The sequence below is a fragment of the Dromaius novaehollandiae genome, chromosome 9, assembly GCF_036370855.1.
Source record: "Dromaius novaehollandiae isolate bDroNov1 chromosome 9, bDroNov1.hap1, whole genome shotgun sequence".
Lineage (NCBI taxonomy): Eukaryota > Metazoa > Chordata > Aves > Casuariiformes > Dromaiidae > Dromaius > Dromaius novaehollandiae.
In genome coordinates this window covers 32,747,248-32,762,797 of record NC_088106.1, presented here as the reverse complement: position 1 = coordinate 32,762,797, position 15,550 = coordinate 32,747,248, and the positions used below count along the sequence as shown (strand labels likewise).

At 52.7% G+C, this 15,550-nt stretch overlaps 1 protein-coding gene across 4 annotated transcripts; it reads left to right on the top strand.

Moving 5' to 3' along the window:
* The first annotated feature begins 5,769 nt into the window (after positions 1-5,769).
* Positions 5,770-12,459, top strand: NRROS (negative regulator of reactive oxygen species). Of its 4 annotated transcripts, none has more exons than XR_003260832.2 (4): positions 5,770-6,343; positions 8,332-8,455; positions 8,945-11,260; positions 12,180-12,459. XR_003260832.2 is itself a non-coding variant. In XM_026110634.2 (3 exons), the coding sequence occupies exons 2-3, from the start codon at positions 8,348-8,350 to the stop codon at positions 10,916-10,918; spliced, it is 2,082 nt and encodes a 693-aa protein (XP_025966419.1). In that variant the 5' UTR covers positions 5,770-6,343; positions 8,332-8,347; the 3' UTR covers positions 10,919-12,459. The 4 variants fall into 4 exon arrangements, 2 of the variants coding, with proteins under 2 accessions (XP_025966419.1, XP_064373228.1); XR_010390565.1 differs by having other exon boundaries at positions 11,586-12,459; XM_026110634.2 differs by having other exon boundaries at positions 8,945-12,459.
* The last annotated feature ends 3,091 nt before the right edge of the window (positions 12,460-15,550 follow it).

Genomic DNA, 15,550 nt, shown 5'->3' with positions numbered 1-15,550 from the left:
TGGAAATGCATGTGTGTTTACCTCAATGCACTTAAGCCATCCTAGGATTGGGCATGTAATTCATTATTCTGTGGGAATAAACTAGGTAGATTTCCCATCTAGCAAACAGCCAGAATACAACAGTGCAAAGTAGCAAAGGGGGAAACCTAAGAACTTTTAGAGCTTTAATTTAAAATTGAGCCATACAGCTGGCTGTTTTAGCTTTTCCCTTTTAATCACTTAATGAATGATTTGTTTCCTTTATTATGTTCACAGTTCGTTTTAAAATAGAGGCAACTATAACTCTAAGTTGTGGCTTCTGAGATGTGGTAGGACTTCAGCTACCCTAGGTAGTATATTGTATTGTTTTATCCAGAGCAGAGGATTAAACTCAAATTCTTCACTTGCTCTTTTGATACTCTGAGTACAGAAGCAGCCCAAAAATAGGCTTATTGTTCATATGGGATAGGACAAAGTGTCACCATGTAGTTTAATGGCTATTCTACTGCTTTTTCCTCTACAAAAGGAAACTCAAAAGTACAGAGAAAGAATGAGTTAGAAAAGTCAGTTAGCAGAGGAATACTGATGCATTTGCATTGTCTGTACGCACTTCATTCAAGCAGCAAATGAAAACATGATGTGGATTTTAAAGGTAAAATTTTGATTTTTTTTTTTAATTATTATTTTCTGAGTTGTTGCCGACCGGTATTTAAATACAGTTTCCAAACTAAAACTCTTTTCCTACCTAACTGAAGCCCAAAGCTGCTGCTCAGGTCTTGCTCTAACTCACCTCAGAGCAGAATTAGGATCGGAAGAAGACAGAATTGGGTTTTGCTTCTTTCTTTCCCCTTAGGTTTGCTTTCTAACACTGCCTCTGCAACTCTGCACTGCCTAGAAAAGAAGGAAGAGAATCAAGAGAGATGCCGGTCTTCACAAGTGTGACGACTCTTCCCTTTTTGACAAGGTTCAGCAAGCGAGATATTAGTTAGCAGGAGAGCCCTGAAGTGGTCGCTGCGAGGTTTCAGCATGAATATCTCCCAGAGCAGCGCTTCAGCACGCCGGTTTCGGGCGCTAGCTGTAGCATCTGGGTCTTGTTCTGAAGGTGTCTGTGCAACCAGAAGGCATCCAACAGAAGCTGTATTTTAGACAGGAAGTCGTTCTGGCCAACGAAATCGCCGTTTGACACCCCAGTTATGGGCGGATCAAGTGAAACAGCAGGGGCAGGTAGAATGGCTGCTCTTAAGCCTGCCTAATGTTTTCTGCAGCACTGTTTTGCCGTTTCCCGTAAGCCTGGAAATCATAATGGTTTTGTAGGTCTGTATGTAACACTTGCCAGGCTCCAGTTTTACAGAGCAGCTGGTTTTCTACACCCTGTATCCTTTTCCCTTTTCAGGGCATGTTCCTCTCCTGGCAGACAAAATGCCAGAGGCCAAGCACAAGGTAGAGGCTTCCCCGTAATGCTTTGCATGATCCTGAATTGTTTAATTACCTCCAGTCCTCCATTGCCACGGGAGCAGATGAAGCCTACCAAAAGCATTTCTGCTTCATTTTGCGCTGACTTAGCTGAGGCTGTGGGCCTTGAACTCTGGACAGCTGCCTGAACTGCAGGTGACCCCTTCTCTTGGTGGTTCCACTTCAGAAGAAGTTGTATTTCCTACAGGACAAGAGCAGCATGTTGAGGTCTCCTCAGTGGCAGTGAATTGCTTTCCATTTTCTGTTGCAGTTGCTCCATTCCCGCAGTGTCTTCTGCTGGGCACCACACTGCAGTGCGGCAGCCAACGGGGAGGGTCAAACTCTGCCACAGGCTGTTGCTCTGGGTCCTGGTGCCTGCACATCACTATGCAGGTACCACCTGAACAGGAGGAAAAGAGCTTGTCAGAAGCAAACGAGGACTTGCTATCTCCTCTCCTTCCCTAATGCTGCCTGTGCCTGGCCACCTCTGCGTCTCCTCTCAGAGCTGCTCTACGTCCCCTTCTCACCCACCTGGCTCCAGATGTGCCAGACTACCCCTAGCAATTTGTTATGCTTTTTGAGCTCATGCAGCTCATTTTGCCCAACACGGGGCTGGGAGCAGTTCAGAAACTTCTGGCCATCACAGGCGAGAAGCAGCTGGCAGCAGGAACACCCTCCCCAGCACCGCTAGCCATGGGATGTACGTCTGTCTCCATCCTTCACGAATTTTCAGATCTTCAGAGCCTCCCGTCTCCCTCACCATCCATCCTACCTGAGCATGACACTTTCCTCTGGTTGTTTCCACAGCAGTGAGCTCTCGGAAGCCCTGCAGTGCTGTGCTTCTCCAGGCTTCCTTCTTGTTTCAGCTTTTCCTCTTGGTTTGCACCTGAAAACTGGAGGGTTGTTAAGAGAAAAAGATAAAGGGGGGAGGAGGAGAAATGGAGGAAGCTCTCTGAGTGTAAAACCTTACTGAGGATCCCTGTCCTTTCCTACAGCACCAGGAATTGCAGCTGCCCATGTGGAGATTGCTCTGAGCAGCAGAATCTCCTTGGATTTAATCCACCTGTGCCATTGACCTGGATTGAAGCTTGGTGAAAAGCTGATCAGATCAGCAGTTCCTGGCAGCTCAGCCCTATGCCTTTACTGTGCTGATGAAAGAAAAAACAAACAAACCAAAAAACCCTTCTAGTTCTCAGGGGAGAGCTGGCAGGAGGGGGATAACAGTGCTCAAGAGGAGTGGGGGAAAGGAGAAGAGGGGGGTAAGCAGCAGCTTCAGACTGCTTCAAAACCCTCCAGGTGCCGAACCGTGGGCTGTGGGTGAGCACAGAGCTGCGTGGCTGCTCCGCGGGCTGCGGGGAGCAGGCCTGATGTGTTGCTGCCTTCTGGGCAGAGCAACGTGGCAGAAATGTGGGTGGAGGGTGGATGAGCAGGAAGGAGGGCCCTCCTGCCCTCGAGGTGCTCCCTCTGGGATCACCTCTGCTTCTCGCGAAAGGAGGATTTACTTGGCATCTGTCAGCCAAAATGGCCGCACTGTGGAGGAGGAGGAAGGATGGAAGAGGACCCGAGGGAAGAGCAAGAGAGGAGCGATGTTGTCCTTGTGCATAGACTGATTTGGGGGTATGTGGGGCTGGTTTGAACGTTGCTTGCTGGCAGTGATTTTTTGGAAAATCTCAAGATGATGCCTCTTTAATTCTTGGGTGTTTTCTGTCCTTCTGACTTCTTTTTCCCTGGGATTGGTCGCTCAGTGAGCTGCACCTATCCGGCTTTAGGGACAAGCACCAAACTTGCAGAGTACTTGCTAAAGGGAAGGTAGATAGTACTTGCTATACGTAGAAGGCTGTCTGGTCACCGAGACAACAGGTTCTGATTTCACAGCTATGTTCGCTTTCCTCTTGGCTCCTCCCCATCATCCCTTTACCCCCTTCTTTCCCCTGCAGGGGCTGGGGATGAAGCACACTCTGTTTTCTCCCCCAGCTCCTCCTGGGCCATGCAGAGCTGGCAGAGGGGAGGATCACCTCATTGGGGATCACCTTGTTCAGTGTGGGTGCATGAAGAGCTAAGCAAGGATTTCTTCAGGAGCTTTCACAGGACCCTCTGGATGACCAAAGAATGGGGTATTTTCTCAGGTGAAGATGCCTGCGTGTTGCGGCTCTGGATTTCCTTGCCCTCTGCTGATTCCCTGACTGCTCCTGCCTCTCCGAGTGCGTCATAACACGAGTGGTCTTGGTGCTGGATCGGTCCCTTTCATCTGTTTTGGAGGAAGGAGCAGGACTATAGTTTAGGGCTCAGGTCTCCATATGACCTAGAGCAACACTATGGGAATTTTGCTCAGCTTCGGAGTTTCCATCATCTGTTGCAGTTCACTTGGACACTGAATGCTTCTCTCTTTTCCTTCTTGATTTTTATTCTTCAAACTTCCTTGAAAATGAAGGAAATGAAACCACAGGGCTTTTTTGTCAGTGACATGGGAGAGCTCAGTCTCCTTCCAGAGAAGAAATGAAATTTAGGGTGAAGACAAAAAAAAAAGATTCTCTAGCTGTACATGCTGGCTGGGGGAGTTTGAAGACCACTTGAAACACCAGTTTTGGAGGCTGGGGTGACGCGGGCCGTGGTATCTCTTGGGCTTCTCCAGTCTGGCATGCTACAATAAAGAGGGTTCATCTCCCAGCTATTGCAACCTACTGCAGAACATCCTGCTGGTGCAAGGGTCTGGGAAGCAGAGGATTGAACATTGCCTGGTGGCATGTGCTGCCCTTGCTAGATACTTTCCGAGCTGCTGCATCAGGGTGGATCTGCTGTCTTTTTGGTGCGGGCTGTCTTCCATTTTGTTCTAAGAGAGAAGAAGCTGCGGGTCTGGCTACCTTGCTGCAGAATTGGTTGCAGTAAGCCATCAGTCTTGGGGGCTACTGGGTCTTATCAGCAAGGTGACACCTGACACACACACCTTGCACCAGAATGAGACATTTCTGCTTTAGCTGAGGAACGCATCTGGGGTGGGGGCTGGCAGGGGGACAGAGGCATGAGCACAGCCAGACACATCACCCCAAGCCAGCTCAGCTGCAGCACTGAGTCCTTTCTATGCTGTTTTGAACCCTTTCCTGACTGGACAAATCCAGCTGAGCTGGCTTCCCATCGGAGGCTGGAAGGGCAGAGAGCTGGATTTGACAGGGAGCCAGTGGTGTGCGAGTGTCTTAGAAGAGGGGTGGTGTGGGGCAGGAAGAGAGATGGAGAGCCAGGGAGTGGACCCCAGTGAGAAAGAAGCCCAGAGAGGGGCCCAACACCACCTTTCCTTGAGGTCTGGCCAAGCACCGCTGATGTCTGTGGGGGCATGACATGGGCTGGGGAGAGGGCTTAGCTTGGGGAGCAGAGGGCAGGACTGTCCCCTTCCCATGGCACATGTCCTAATCCAAGCCTGGAATGGAGTGTGAGTACCTGGGGACTGGCCAGTCCTCTGCTGTCAGCACTGGGTGGAAAAGTGCCCTGACATAGCCTCCAGGGTCCCTTGCTTTGGTTCAGGCTCTGCACGGCAGGGTGCTGCCACTGTGAGCTTGCAGTGACAAAGGGCTTCCTACGGGACCACGCCGTGGGGTCCTGCAGGGCCCTGCAGGACGCAGGTGCCTGGGAGAGCTGGGCCCTGCTGTGTCAGGTAGCTGGTACTGGTGTCACCAGCACTGTGGAGCAGATGAGGGCTGGGGAAGGCAGGAGAGATGCCTCCCTGGTAATATCATCTTGGCAATGTGGATTTGTATCCGTCTCTGCCCCTGAAGATGCAGAGAAAAACCATTTATTCATGTAGCTATTGAAATTTGGGAATTCCCTGTTTCCAGACAGACCTGACTTGCACCCTGGGTGCTGAGTGTGCCAAAGTCCTGAGCAGCCCCAGGACCAAAGACCTCTGCAGGAGCTGGGCTCTGCTCATCCCAAAATTCACCTAGATACTGCAGCAGGCTGGGTGCTGGTGTCTCAGAGCTGGCACCCAACATCTGGGAGCATGTTCAACTTTGCCTTGGGATGCAGAGGGGAAATCACAGCATCTTGTTCTTCCCTGCAGGAAACACATCTGTAAGTTCTGTCAAAGCCTTTGTGCTGTGCTGTGGAGGGAATTGAGGGACTCAGGGGACACGCCGGGAATAGCTGCAGGAGCAACAGCAGGAAGTAAAGCATGGGACTGCTGCTCAGCCAGTCAGTTTTCTCCAGCCCAGCCATGGTCTGCGGCAGGGCCCTGTGGACAAAAAAGCCAGGATGCTCTGTCATTGCAGGGTACCGCAATCCGGCTATGCAGGGGGGTGGTTTGGGGGTTATGTGGGCAGCTTTAAAACATTGGACAGTGTGAGGATGTTGTGTGTGGCTTTGGAAGTGTCGTTAGGACTCTTTCCGTGCAGCGGAGCTTGTACATTGCTATGGGCCAAAATCGAGATGCTTGGTATGTAGCTCTGCATGGCTTGGCTGTCTTAAACCCTGCAGGGTTTTCCTGCCTGAACTGTGCAGAGAAGCCACGGTGCGAAGATTGTCCCCAGCCCTAGCCTGTCCTCTGGAGGAGTCGGAGAGCAAAAAGCTGTGTCGCCCTGATTGGGACCAGTTCCTCCCTCCCGCTCCCTTCCTCTCCCATCTCGGCCCCCACTCCCTGCCTTGGTTCCTCCTTGCTCGCGAGCTGTTTGTGAGTGCATGACCCTGGGTGTAAACGCTGAGATCGGTAAGCAAAATGACTCGCCGCGCTCTCTGTGTCCATGTGACTGCAGTTTCCGTTAGCTCCTTCCGCAAAGGCTATATTAGTGCTAAGCAAGAAAACGGGTGAAAGAGAAAACCAGCGGGCTGCAGCTAACCGTGGCCCCAAGAAGTCGCTGAGCACTAGCCGGAGCAGGCCACTAGCTGCAAGATGAGTTGCTGCGAACCCTGCGCATCGCTCCAAGCGGTGAGTATTTGCCCCCAATATTTGCCCCCCAGGCTTTGCTGAACTGGAGCTAAAATCCAGGTGGGACTGTGGGGAACCCTCTTGCCAGGTTGAAGAACCCCTAGACCTGGTGGCTGCATATCATTTGTGCCCACGCTTGTAAAAGCGTCCTGGCCAACGCTGTAGCTGTGTGGGCTGGTCCTGTGGCCTGGCATGTGCAGCGGGGTGTACCCCTGGGGCTCAGAAACCTCTCGCCGGTGTGCTGTAGGTCCCTCTGGAGCTGCGCAGGCACCAGGGCCACCGCAGGGCTGTGAGGGCAAGGATTTCCTGCAATTCTGCCGCCCGCTCTCCTGGCCAGAGCAGTCGCCAGCAGGGTTGGGAGGCTAACACGGATGCCATCCTCTGGCCCCCAGCCTGGCAGAGCCACCCCAGAGAGGGCTGCAGGAGGACTGAGATGGGAGAGAGCTTGTAACGTTGGGGGAGAACAGAGCTGGGCACTAAAGAGACAGTGGGTGGGAGAAAGCAAGAGCTTCCGCGAAGGAGAGGGATCCGGGTTCCAAAGACAGGTTAGAACCAAAGCCCCTGGTTTGGTGGGCACAGTGCTGCAGCGAGGACACAGCAGAGTCCATCTGCCTGAGCCTGCTGCCTGCTGTGTCCTGGCACAAGGCACTGATGGAGGTCAGTGACCTGGAAGGGCATAAGCTACTTTACATCGGCTTTATCCCAGAGAGGGAGGGACTCCTTTTCATCCCTATAGGATTAATAAGCACTGATTTGATAAGGCATTGGCTTCAGATTTTTGGAACTCAGTATAATGTCAGTCTGGCTGTTCCAAGGGAGGAGAAAACCCAGAAGGCATCCCCCGCTCCATCTGGGGTGCTAGATTGTAGCTCCAGCTACTCAGGCTGCCAAAAATAACCTCCAATTTCTTCTTCAAACGTTGGCAGTTATGAAACTCTGCTGAGCCCTTGTTAAGACCTTGCTGCTCATTTGCCTGAAGTTCAGCTTTTGCCCAGATGCAAATGTCGTCAACCCTGGTTCCACAAAATTAGTAACTCGGGACCTTGTATTGAAAGACAGCAACTTCCACCAGGCAGCACCAAGGGGCCTCAGGAAGGTTATTACAGGGATGGATGCTAGAGGGGACCAGCCCCTGCTGCCAAAGTCAGCAATGTTTGGGTTGGTGTCACCCAAAGGGAGCCTTTTGCACTGGGGGGGGGGGGGGGGGAGGGGAGCAGGGGGGGTTGCAAGCCTGGGGAGGGGAAGCCTCTTTCTCAAGTGTTGCAGTTCAGTGGCGTTTGCAAGCAGCTGTGCCTTGCCCACGTGCGTGCTGCTCCCCAAGCTCTCAGCCCCGCGGTCTAGCACTGCTGGTTGTTCCTGCTTCAGTCCCTGCTGCCAGGGACCAGGCTGCTGCCTCCCTGTCCCTCGCCTTGTCCAGCCCTCGGGTGCCCACCCGGGAGGCAGCAACCCTGAAGGACCTCCTCAGCTCGGGGGCTGATCCCCACAAGGGAGGATGAGGGTCTCCTCTACGACCCCCCTGCTGGCATGGGGAGTGCTAGCTGCCTGGGGGCTGGTGCAGGGGGCTGTTCCCCATATCTCCATGCCTGTGCTGTGCCCCATGCTGCAGGGCACAAGCTGGGAAGCTTGCAGTGGCCCAGGTCTCTCACAGGGCATGGTGGCCACTGCTACAAGGTGTTTGTCACCTGGGAGCCTGTGCCGCCCATCCCCTCTCGGTGCCCACTGGGAAATAATGGGAGCCATAGGCCTGGCGCCAGGCAGAGCAGGCAATAGCTGAAGGCGGGTGGAAGCCCTGAGCCTTGAGCTGCCTCGAGCTGTAAGCAAGCAGCTAGCACGGAGCAACAGGGTAACTGCTGGGGATGAGGTGTGAGGGCATGCCTGAAGGCACTTGAAGTGGGGATGGTGTTGTGACAGGTTTCCTGGGAGAAGCCTGGGCCTTTCGGGATGAGCAGGTAATTTTGATCCTCTCACGTCTGTTTCTGTCTTCACAGGAGTGCTGTTGTTGAGATGGAGGCACCGTTCCTGGGTCTCTCCCTGGTTCTTGTCCTTTTAGCAGCAGGATGGGGAAATGGGGCTGGCGCAGCCTGGGCAACATCTCCTGGGGGCTGCAGACTAGTGAGTTGCCTCTCGCAAACCCTCACCTTTCTGATGTCTTGCTCCTACCCTACAAATCCCAGGCATCTCAGCATCTCCAGACCCTCCCTATCCCAGTTACCGGGTCAGCATCAGAGCTAAGGGGTGAACTGGGGTGCTGAGGCTTTAACTGCAGGGTCGTCTCCTCCATCCACACTTTGTTCCCTGAAGCCCTTCATCCCATCTCCCTTTCTCTTCGTGCCTCATAGATGTCCCTCCTCTTCCTGCTGCTGTTTAAGTGTGCCCCTGGTGCTCCGATCCACAATGCTATTGTCTGCCTTCATGGCATTGTGCAGGCTCCTGGCTGCAAAGCGAGAGTGGAGGGATGTGGGAGCTCTGCTGACGTAGGCACAGGTTGGGCAGTGGCTGCGAGTCTGCCGACGCTCTGCGCATACCCCTGTTTGCATAGACTTACTCCCTGGTCCCTCGAGTTGCCCTTCCTATGAGATGTTTCATATTCACTTGTTTCAGGTGCAGAGCACTGCCACCTGCAATGGAAGATGGTTGAATTCAGTCCCAAGAAATCTGCAAGATGAGATAGAGGAATTGTTCCTTGATGACAACACTATACAGGTCCTAGGGAATGCCTCTGTGCTCGCATACCGAAAGTTGAGGCATCTCAGCTTGTCAAAGAATCGTCTGGAGCTCATTGAAGCTGGTGCATTCCTGGGCAGCCAAGGCCTCCGTGTGCTCTCCTTGGCAGACAACCTCCTCTTCACAAACTACTCAGTGACAGCAGCTGCTCTTTCTGCTTTACCAGCTCTGAGGAAACTGGATCTAGCTGGAAACCACCTCACTGAGGACATGGTATCAGTTTTGCTCTGGAACTTGTCCTCCTTGGAGTCCTTGTCTGTGGCCAGGAACATCATCATGAGGCTGGACTCATCCACCTTCACAAACTTGACTCAGCTGCTGGAGTTGAACCTGGAGAAGAATTACATCTTTGAGATTGACCAAGCTTTTGAAGGGCTGCAGAGGCTGCAGAGGCTCAATATGGCTTACAACTATATCCCATGCATAGCAGAGTTTGACCTGACACAACTCAGAGTGCTCAATGTCAGCAACAACGCCATTGAGTGGTTTCTGGCTCTTGAAAGTGATGCCCTCTTTGAGCTAGAGGTGCTGGACTTGTCCCACAACCAGCTCCTGTTCTTCCCTGTGCTGCCTCGGCAGAGTAAGCTGCACTCCTTGCTGCTGAAGGACAATGAGATGAGCTTTTACCAGCATCTCGCCAATGCAACATCCTTGGCAAACGTCACAGTGCAATTCCTGCTCATTGACGGCAATTCCACCAATGTCACTACAGTCAGCCTCTGGGACGAGATTTGCCACAGCAATCTCTCCTCCTTACGCCTCCTGGACATGAGCCAGAACCAGGTCTGGTACCTACCGGAGGAGTTCCTGGCAAAAATGCCTTCCCTGACCCACCTGAAGCTGAACCAGAACTGTCTGGAGATGTTTCACCTGTCAGAGGGAGAGCCCTTAGCAATGCTGACGGACCTGGACCTAAGCCAGAATCATCTCTCAGAGCTGCGGGTGGACCTGCCTGTCGGAGGTGTCCTGCCCAGCCTGCAGCTATTCAACCTGAGCACCAACAGGCTGCAGGTGATTCCTGCTGGATTTTTCACCTACACCAGGAAGATCACTACAATTGACCTTAGTCACAACCGGGTAGACCTGTGTCCCCAGCAAACTGTTGCAGGCAAGGCAGAGAATCCCCCCTGTGTAGACATCAGGGGTATCACAACCTTAACTCATCTCTCTTTGGCTGGCTGTGGCCTGCAAGGGCTGGGCAGTCACCCCTTCCAGGGTACATCGCTTACGCACTTGGACCTCTCTGACAACCAGGAGGCACTGACTGGGGGCCTGGGATGGCTGCAAGATCTTACTCTAACCTTGCAGGTTTTGTCTCTGAGAAACACCAGCCTCTCTTCCACTGTGGTGGACATTGACTTCTCTGGCTTTCAGAGCCTGATATGCTTGGACCTGTCAGGAAACTCCCTGACCATCTTCCCTGCATTTCTGGGCATCCTCAAATTGCATACACTGGACCTCCGGGACAATTGTCTCCCAGCTCTTCCACAGGATGTGATATGGACACCACTGGGGAAGAGTCTGCACGAGGTCTACCTCAGTCGGAATCCCTACAACTGCTGCATGCTGGGGTGGTGGGACTCCCTGCAGCAGGTCGAGAGGTTGCACATCCGCGATGGACAGGAGGTCACCTGCAGCTACGCCTCCAGGACAGTGAGTGCCAGGGCCCTGCCAGAGCCCATCCTCCAGGGCTGCCAGTGGAAGACAGCTGACCTGGCTCTCCTGTACCTGGTGCTTGCTTTGCCAACTTGCTTGACTCTCCTGGTTGCCTTTGCTATTATTTTCCTCACGCTCAAGCAAAAGCTGCTTAAAATGGTGAAAAGTCGGTGTGGGGTGTCCAGCCCTTATTGATGGGTGTGGAGGAGGAAGGGCTGGTGGCACTCAGGAACGGTAAATCTATGTTGGCCATTCGGGGCCTGAGACCTCAGGTGAAAGATGGAGCAGCCGAGAAATGGCTCCTTGCTGAATTTCAGCTTCCTCTAGGGCATGTTCTGCTGCTTTGGGTTGAGTAAGGATATACCTCCAGGCTCCCTCGTGGGTCTGGAGAGGAAGCAGTCAGTGAGGATAATCCCAGGAGGACTGTTTTTTTAAAGACACTGTGAATGTAAGAGAAATTCAGATGGAGACAGAGGATCACAGGAAGGAAGGGCTAAATGAAAACAAGGGGAATTATAGATGTTAAACTCTCCCAAGGTGAGTGAGGAGGAGACTTGCTGGGTTCAGGGGCCGGGGGATGACCTGGGGTGCTGGGAGAGCTGCTATTCCTACTAGTAAGGACGCTTCACGGGGCTAAGGGTGCGGGGGCAAAGTTTTGTGATAGCGTCTGGGGCCATGGTAGAAACACCCACCTGTGCTGGGGGATTCTTGAGGAACGTGTCTCCTGCAGAAATGTTTGGATGATGTTGGCGAGAGCTGAACAGATGTGATACCAATCCTTTTCAGCCAAAGGGGTTATGACACTTGCTCCCCAGCCCTATTCTCCCCCGTTAATCAGTTCCCTTTTATTTATTCATCCCAGTAGCACACGAGACATCTGACTCTCAACAGTGCAAGCTGTCCCACAGGGCTATAGGCAGCCAGGGGCTGGCTGACTGCATAGGAGGTGCCCAATGTGCATGACAGCTAACGAATTGCCCTGGGAGGAAACAAGCACCTCATCCATGTGCTCTGGAGAAGGGGCACGCTACTAATGTGAGAGTGAAAACTTCTGAGCGAGAACCACACTTCAGTGACAAACGGTTTCTCAAGATCCATTTGCAAGCAGTGGGATCACTCTGGCACACGGCTGCGTGGCAGTGACTCACTTGCTAAAGTTTTTAGTCAACTCCTGATTTGAGTTGTGAAATGCAAAAATGTCCCTGTCATGTTAGCAAATAAACTTCCACGTTAAGTGTTTTGCATTCATGTTTTTTGAGGAGTGAGGATTTAAGTATATATAAAGGTAAAATAAATAAAAACATCTGCATCTTGCAGGTTTTATCAATGACATTTCAGTCTATGCTATCTGGGCATTTCCTCAAGGCACACCACTAAGAAAAAGAGGATCAAAAAAGATTTGAAACAGAGATCCAATTCAAGAGCAGCCGCAATGGCAGGGTGTCTGTCTTTTCAGGTTCCCACGGAGTCTACCTGGAAGCACTCTCGGCAACTCGCCAGCAATGGGAGCTCTGGCAAAGGTCTGTTAACTGCTCAGAGGCGACTTCTTGGGTGTGCACACATGTGTTTGCACACTGATAAGATAGGTGTTGTCAGCATGGCTGAATACCATGTTTCAAGGTGTCATAACTTGTTTAAGTAGCAATCTCAGCTAGAGGAATCCATTAAAAATAGCTCAAGTAGGAATGATGGAAAATATTGACTTAAAGATACAAGAATAAATTATGTTGTGGTTAATATTTTATCATCACTTCAGCTTGTAGTTTCTTTTTGTCAGTCAGTTGCTGCATTAAAACAGACACAAAGGAGATAAAATAAGCGAAAGTCTTGCTCCTTGCCGAAGCTGAGTGGTAGCCTTCTGCAAGTGCTGCTCTTGCTGACTCACAGCTTTGGTAGGTGTGGAAGGATTGCCCAAAACAACACTAGTCACAGTGAACACCAGCTCTCCAGCATTTACATAAAGCAGTTTGCTGCCTGGGGAAGTACTAGGGCTTCTTTGTTTAATCCAGGATTACTGTGGGTGGAAATGAGAACTGATGGTGGTTTGTGCTAACTATAAAGCTCTGGATGTCTGCTCTTCTGAGAGCCATATCATCTTTGCTTCTGTAATGTGGCACAGTGAAACGTGTCTGAGTTTAATCAGCAAACGGGGATGCACAAAAGCCAAGTGCCAATGCCAGCACAAGCACTCTAGGGACTTGAGGTCCTTGCCTTGACTCAGAGGAGCCTCAGCGCAGCAGTGTGGGGCTGTGGTGTGCACTGGAGGTGGCTGGTCCTGCTCAGGAAGCCATGGAGCTGGACTCAAGCCACCACAGCCTCCTCAGCCAGCCCAGGTGTTACTCTCCAATTCTCAAGTTCAGGTGTCCTTGGAGGTGCTGGAGGGAGACGTAATAGCTAAAGGAGCCTGAGGCTCGTGGTCTGAGGCTGGCTGTCGGGAGGCAGTGCTGGGCAGGAGCAGGGGCACACTGCCCATGAGTGCAGGGAGTGCAAGGCCTGCGGGGCAGCGTCCTTCTCAGTAAGGGCACCGTCCCACAGGATCTGAATGAGGCGAGCAGGGCTGGTCCAGCAACAGTAACCAGGGTCAGCTACAGCCTAGAATCCCTAGTGAAATCTGTAGTCGTGACGCAGGGCCGAGGTCAAGCCAGAAAGTCAAGTCCATGGGTCAGGGTTGGGGAGGTACCAGACTGGGCAAAGATGTACCTGCAACATGAGCTGAGACAGAGACCAAGAGCGAGACCCTCAGCTTAAACGCAGCTCCCGACCAAAGCAGGGGCAAAGCCAGACACCATCACCCAAATTGACCCTGGGGCCAGGCAGGCAAACCCCAGGAGTAGGGGGATGCATTCAAGGTCCTGCCAAGCAGAAGAGGGAGGAATGAGGCAGACTGATGTCCCATGATAAATCAGGCAAGCAAAATCTGTGGGTGTAGAAACCTCTGAGTGTGAAGCCAGCACTCAGGGACACTGCTGAGAAAGAAGCCAGGCCTGGATAAGGTGAGGTGCTTCCCAATGTCTGCTTTTGCAGACCATGCTGCTACCTGCAGTCTCTATAGGAGGTACAGACATCAGGCAAGCGTGGGGTGAGGCAGGGTGGCTGGGGAAAAATGGAGCCATGGCAAGGGCTGGTAGTGCTGAGTCTGATTCTGCTCAGGTCAGTGGCATGCCTTGCATGGCTGACTGCCGTGACAAGCAGGACAAACAGCACAGATCAGACCATATGCTGCAGGGGTCTAACATCTCTCGGGGTAGCTGGGAGGGCACCCAGGAGAGGGGAAGAGAAGTGCCCATAGTCCTCTGTGTAACAAGGGTGTGCTCTGGGCTTTGCGTCCCATCTCCCCTTCCCATCTGCTGCTTTGGTTTCCTTGGATGAGGAAGGAAGGATGTTTCTCTTGAACCACGTCCATTTGGGTATGACCGGGTGGCACTGGTAGGGCTGAGCTCTAGAAACGCTATTCCCACCAGAGAAACCCAGATGTCAAATCTGGCTGAGAAAACAGCTTGTTTCTGGTCATCTTTTAGACAGAAACAGTCGGAACGAAATCAAGCCCTGGCCTGGGGAATCCCTCAGCCTATTTCAGCTGTTCTTTTACCCGTAAGCGGTATGCCTTGAGGGACAACAGGGAGCTATAAATACGTATGTGTGTGATGATGGATCTGTATCAGCACTGGCTACCATGACCACACCGCTACCTGCTGAGTGGCCCTCGCCGTATCACACCAGATGAAGTGCCTGCATTTTGCATTACTGATGCTGCAGAGGCAGAGTGGCTGTGATCTTCCGGAGCTGGGGTCCTCAGCACAACCGCTGAGCTGAGACACAACGGCAGGATCAGTGCCTGTAGTGAGCTGAAGTGGATCATTTCATGATCGCATTGACCAGGAGTCCTCCAGTCTCTGGGTGTCTGATAGCAGCAGTGGCCTTAGAGAGAGCCACAAAGAGCAGGGTGGGCTATCTCACCTCCAGCCTGGGCTGAATATAACCTCCTGTCCTGGGCACCTGTGGAGGGGTTGTCATACTCCGCGCTTGGGTAGTGCCTGTGCTGGGCCAACACTCCGCTTGACCACAGGGCAGAGTGAGCCTGGGCACCAGAGCAGGGGTGTCCTTTGCCTGGGGAGTGCTGGGTAGGAGCCTCTCCGTGCCAGCACTCACTGAGCTCTGCTTGCAGCTGGAGGCCTCTCTGCGGTGAAGGTTTGCAGGCAGGAAAACCACATGGTGAAGGGCTGGGCTCAGCTCTCGCTTGGGGCTCTCCGGGGCTTGCATCCTACATCCTCTCCTCCCCAGGCGAGGAGGCTGGACGAGGCCATGCTGGCAGGCGGTGTTGCCTCCCCTGCTTGGAGGCTCTTCAGGCAGCCTGAAGCATGAAGCCTGGCCTACACACTTCTTGTGAGGGGAAAACACATGTGAGGCACCTGATTTTCTCATGTCAGCCACATGAGGCTTTGCACCGCCATGTTCTCCCAACTCCTTACCTGAAGAGCTGACCAGAGCAGAGGTCCCTCTGCAAGTCTGCCTCCACCAAGGATTTCAGGAGCTCTTCTCGTATGCCCACAGCTTTCTGGGAGCCTGGCCATGCTGAGAAATGCCAGGGGAGGGCCTGGCCTGCTAAGCTCGTTAGCGGAGCCATGCCACACCATGCCATGCTACCCTGAACCCACCGCTGTCTCTGGGAGCTGGGAGGGCTGGATGGAACAGAGGTCACTGCAGTCCTGAAAATACTTTGGCTGGGGTTTCTTCAGCCAGGCTGCTATGTCCATGTTTTGGCATCACCCCACAAGCTGGGTCAGCCTGGGGGCCCGAACCCCTGTGAGTGCCTTGCTCCATGCTCGA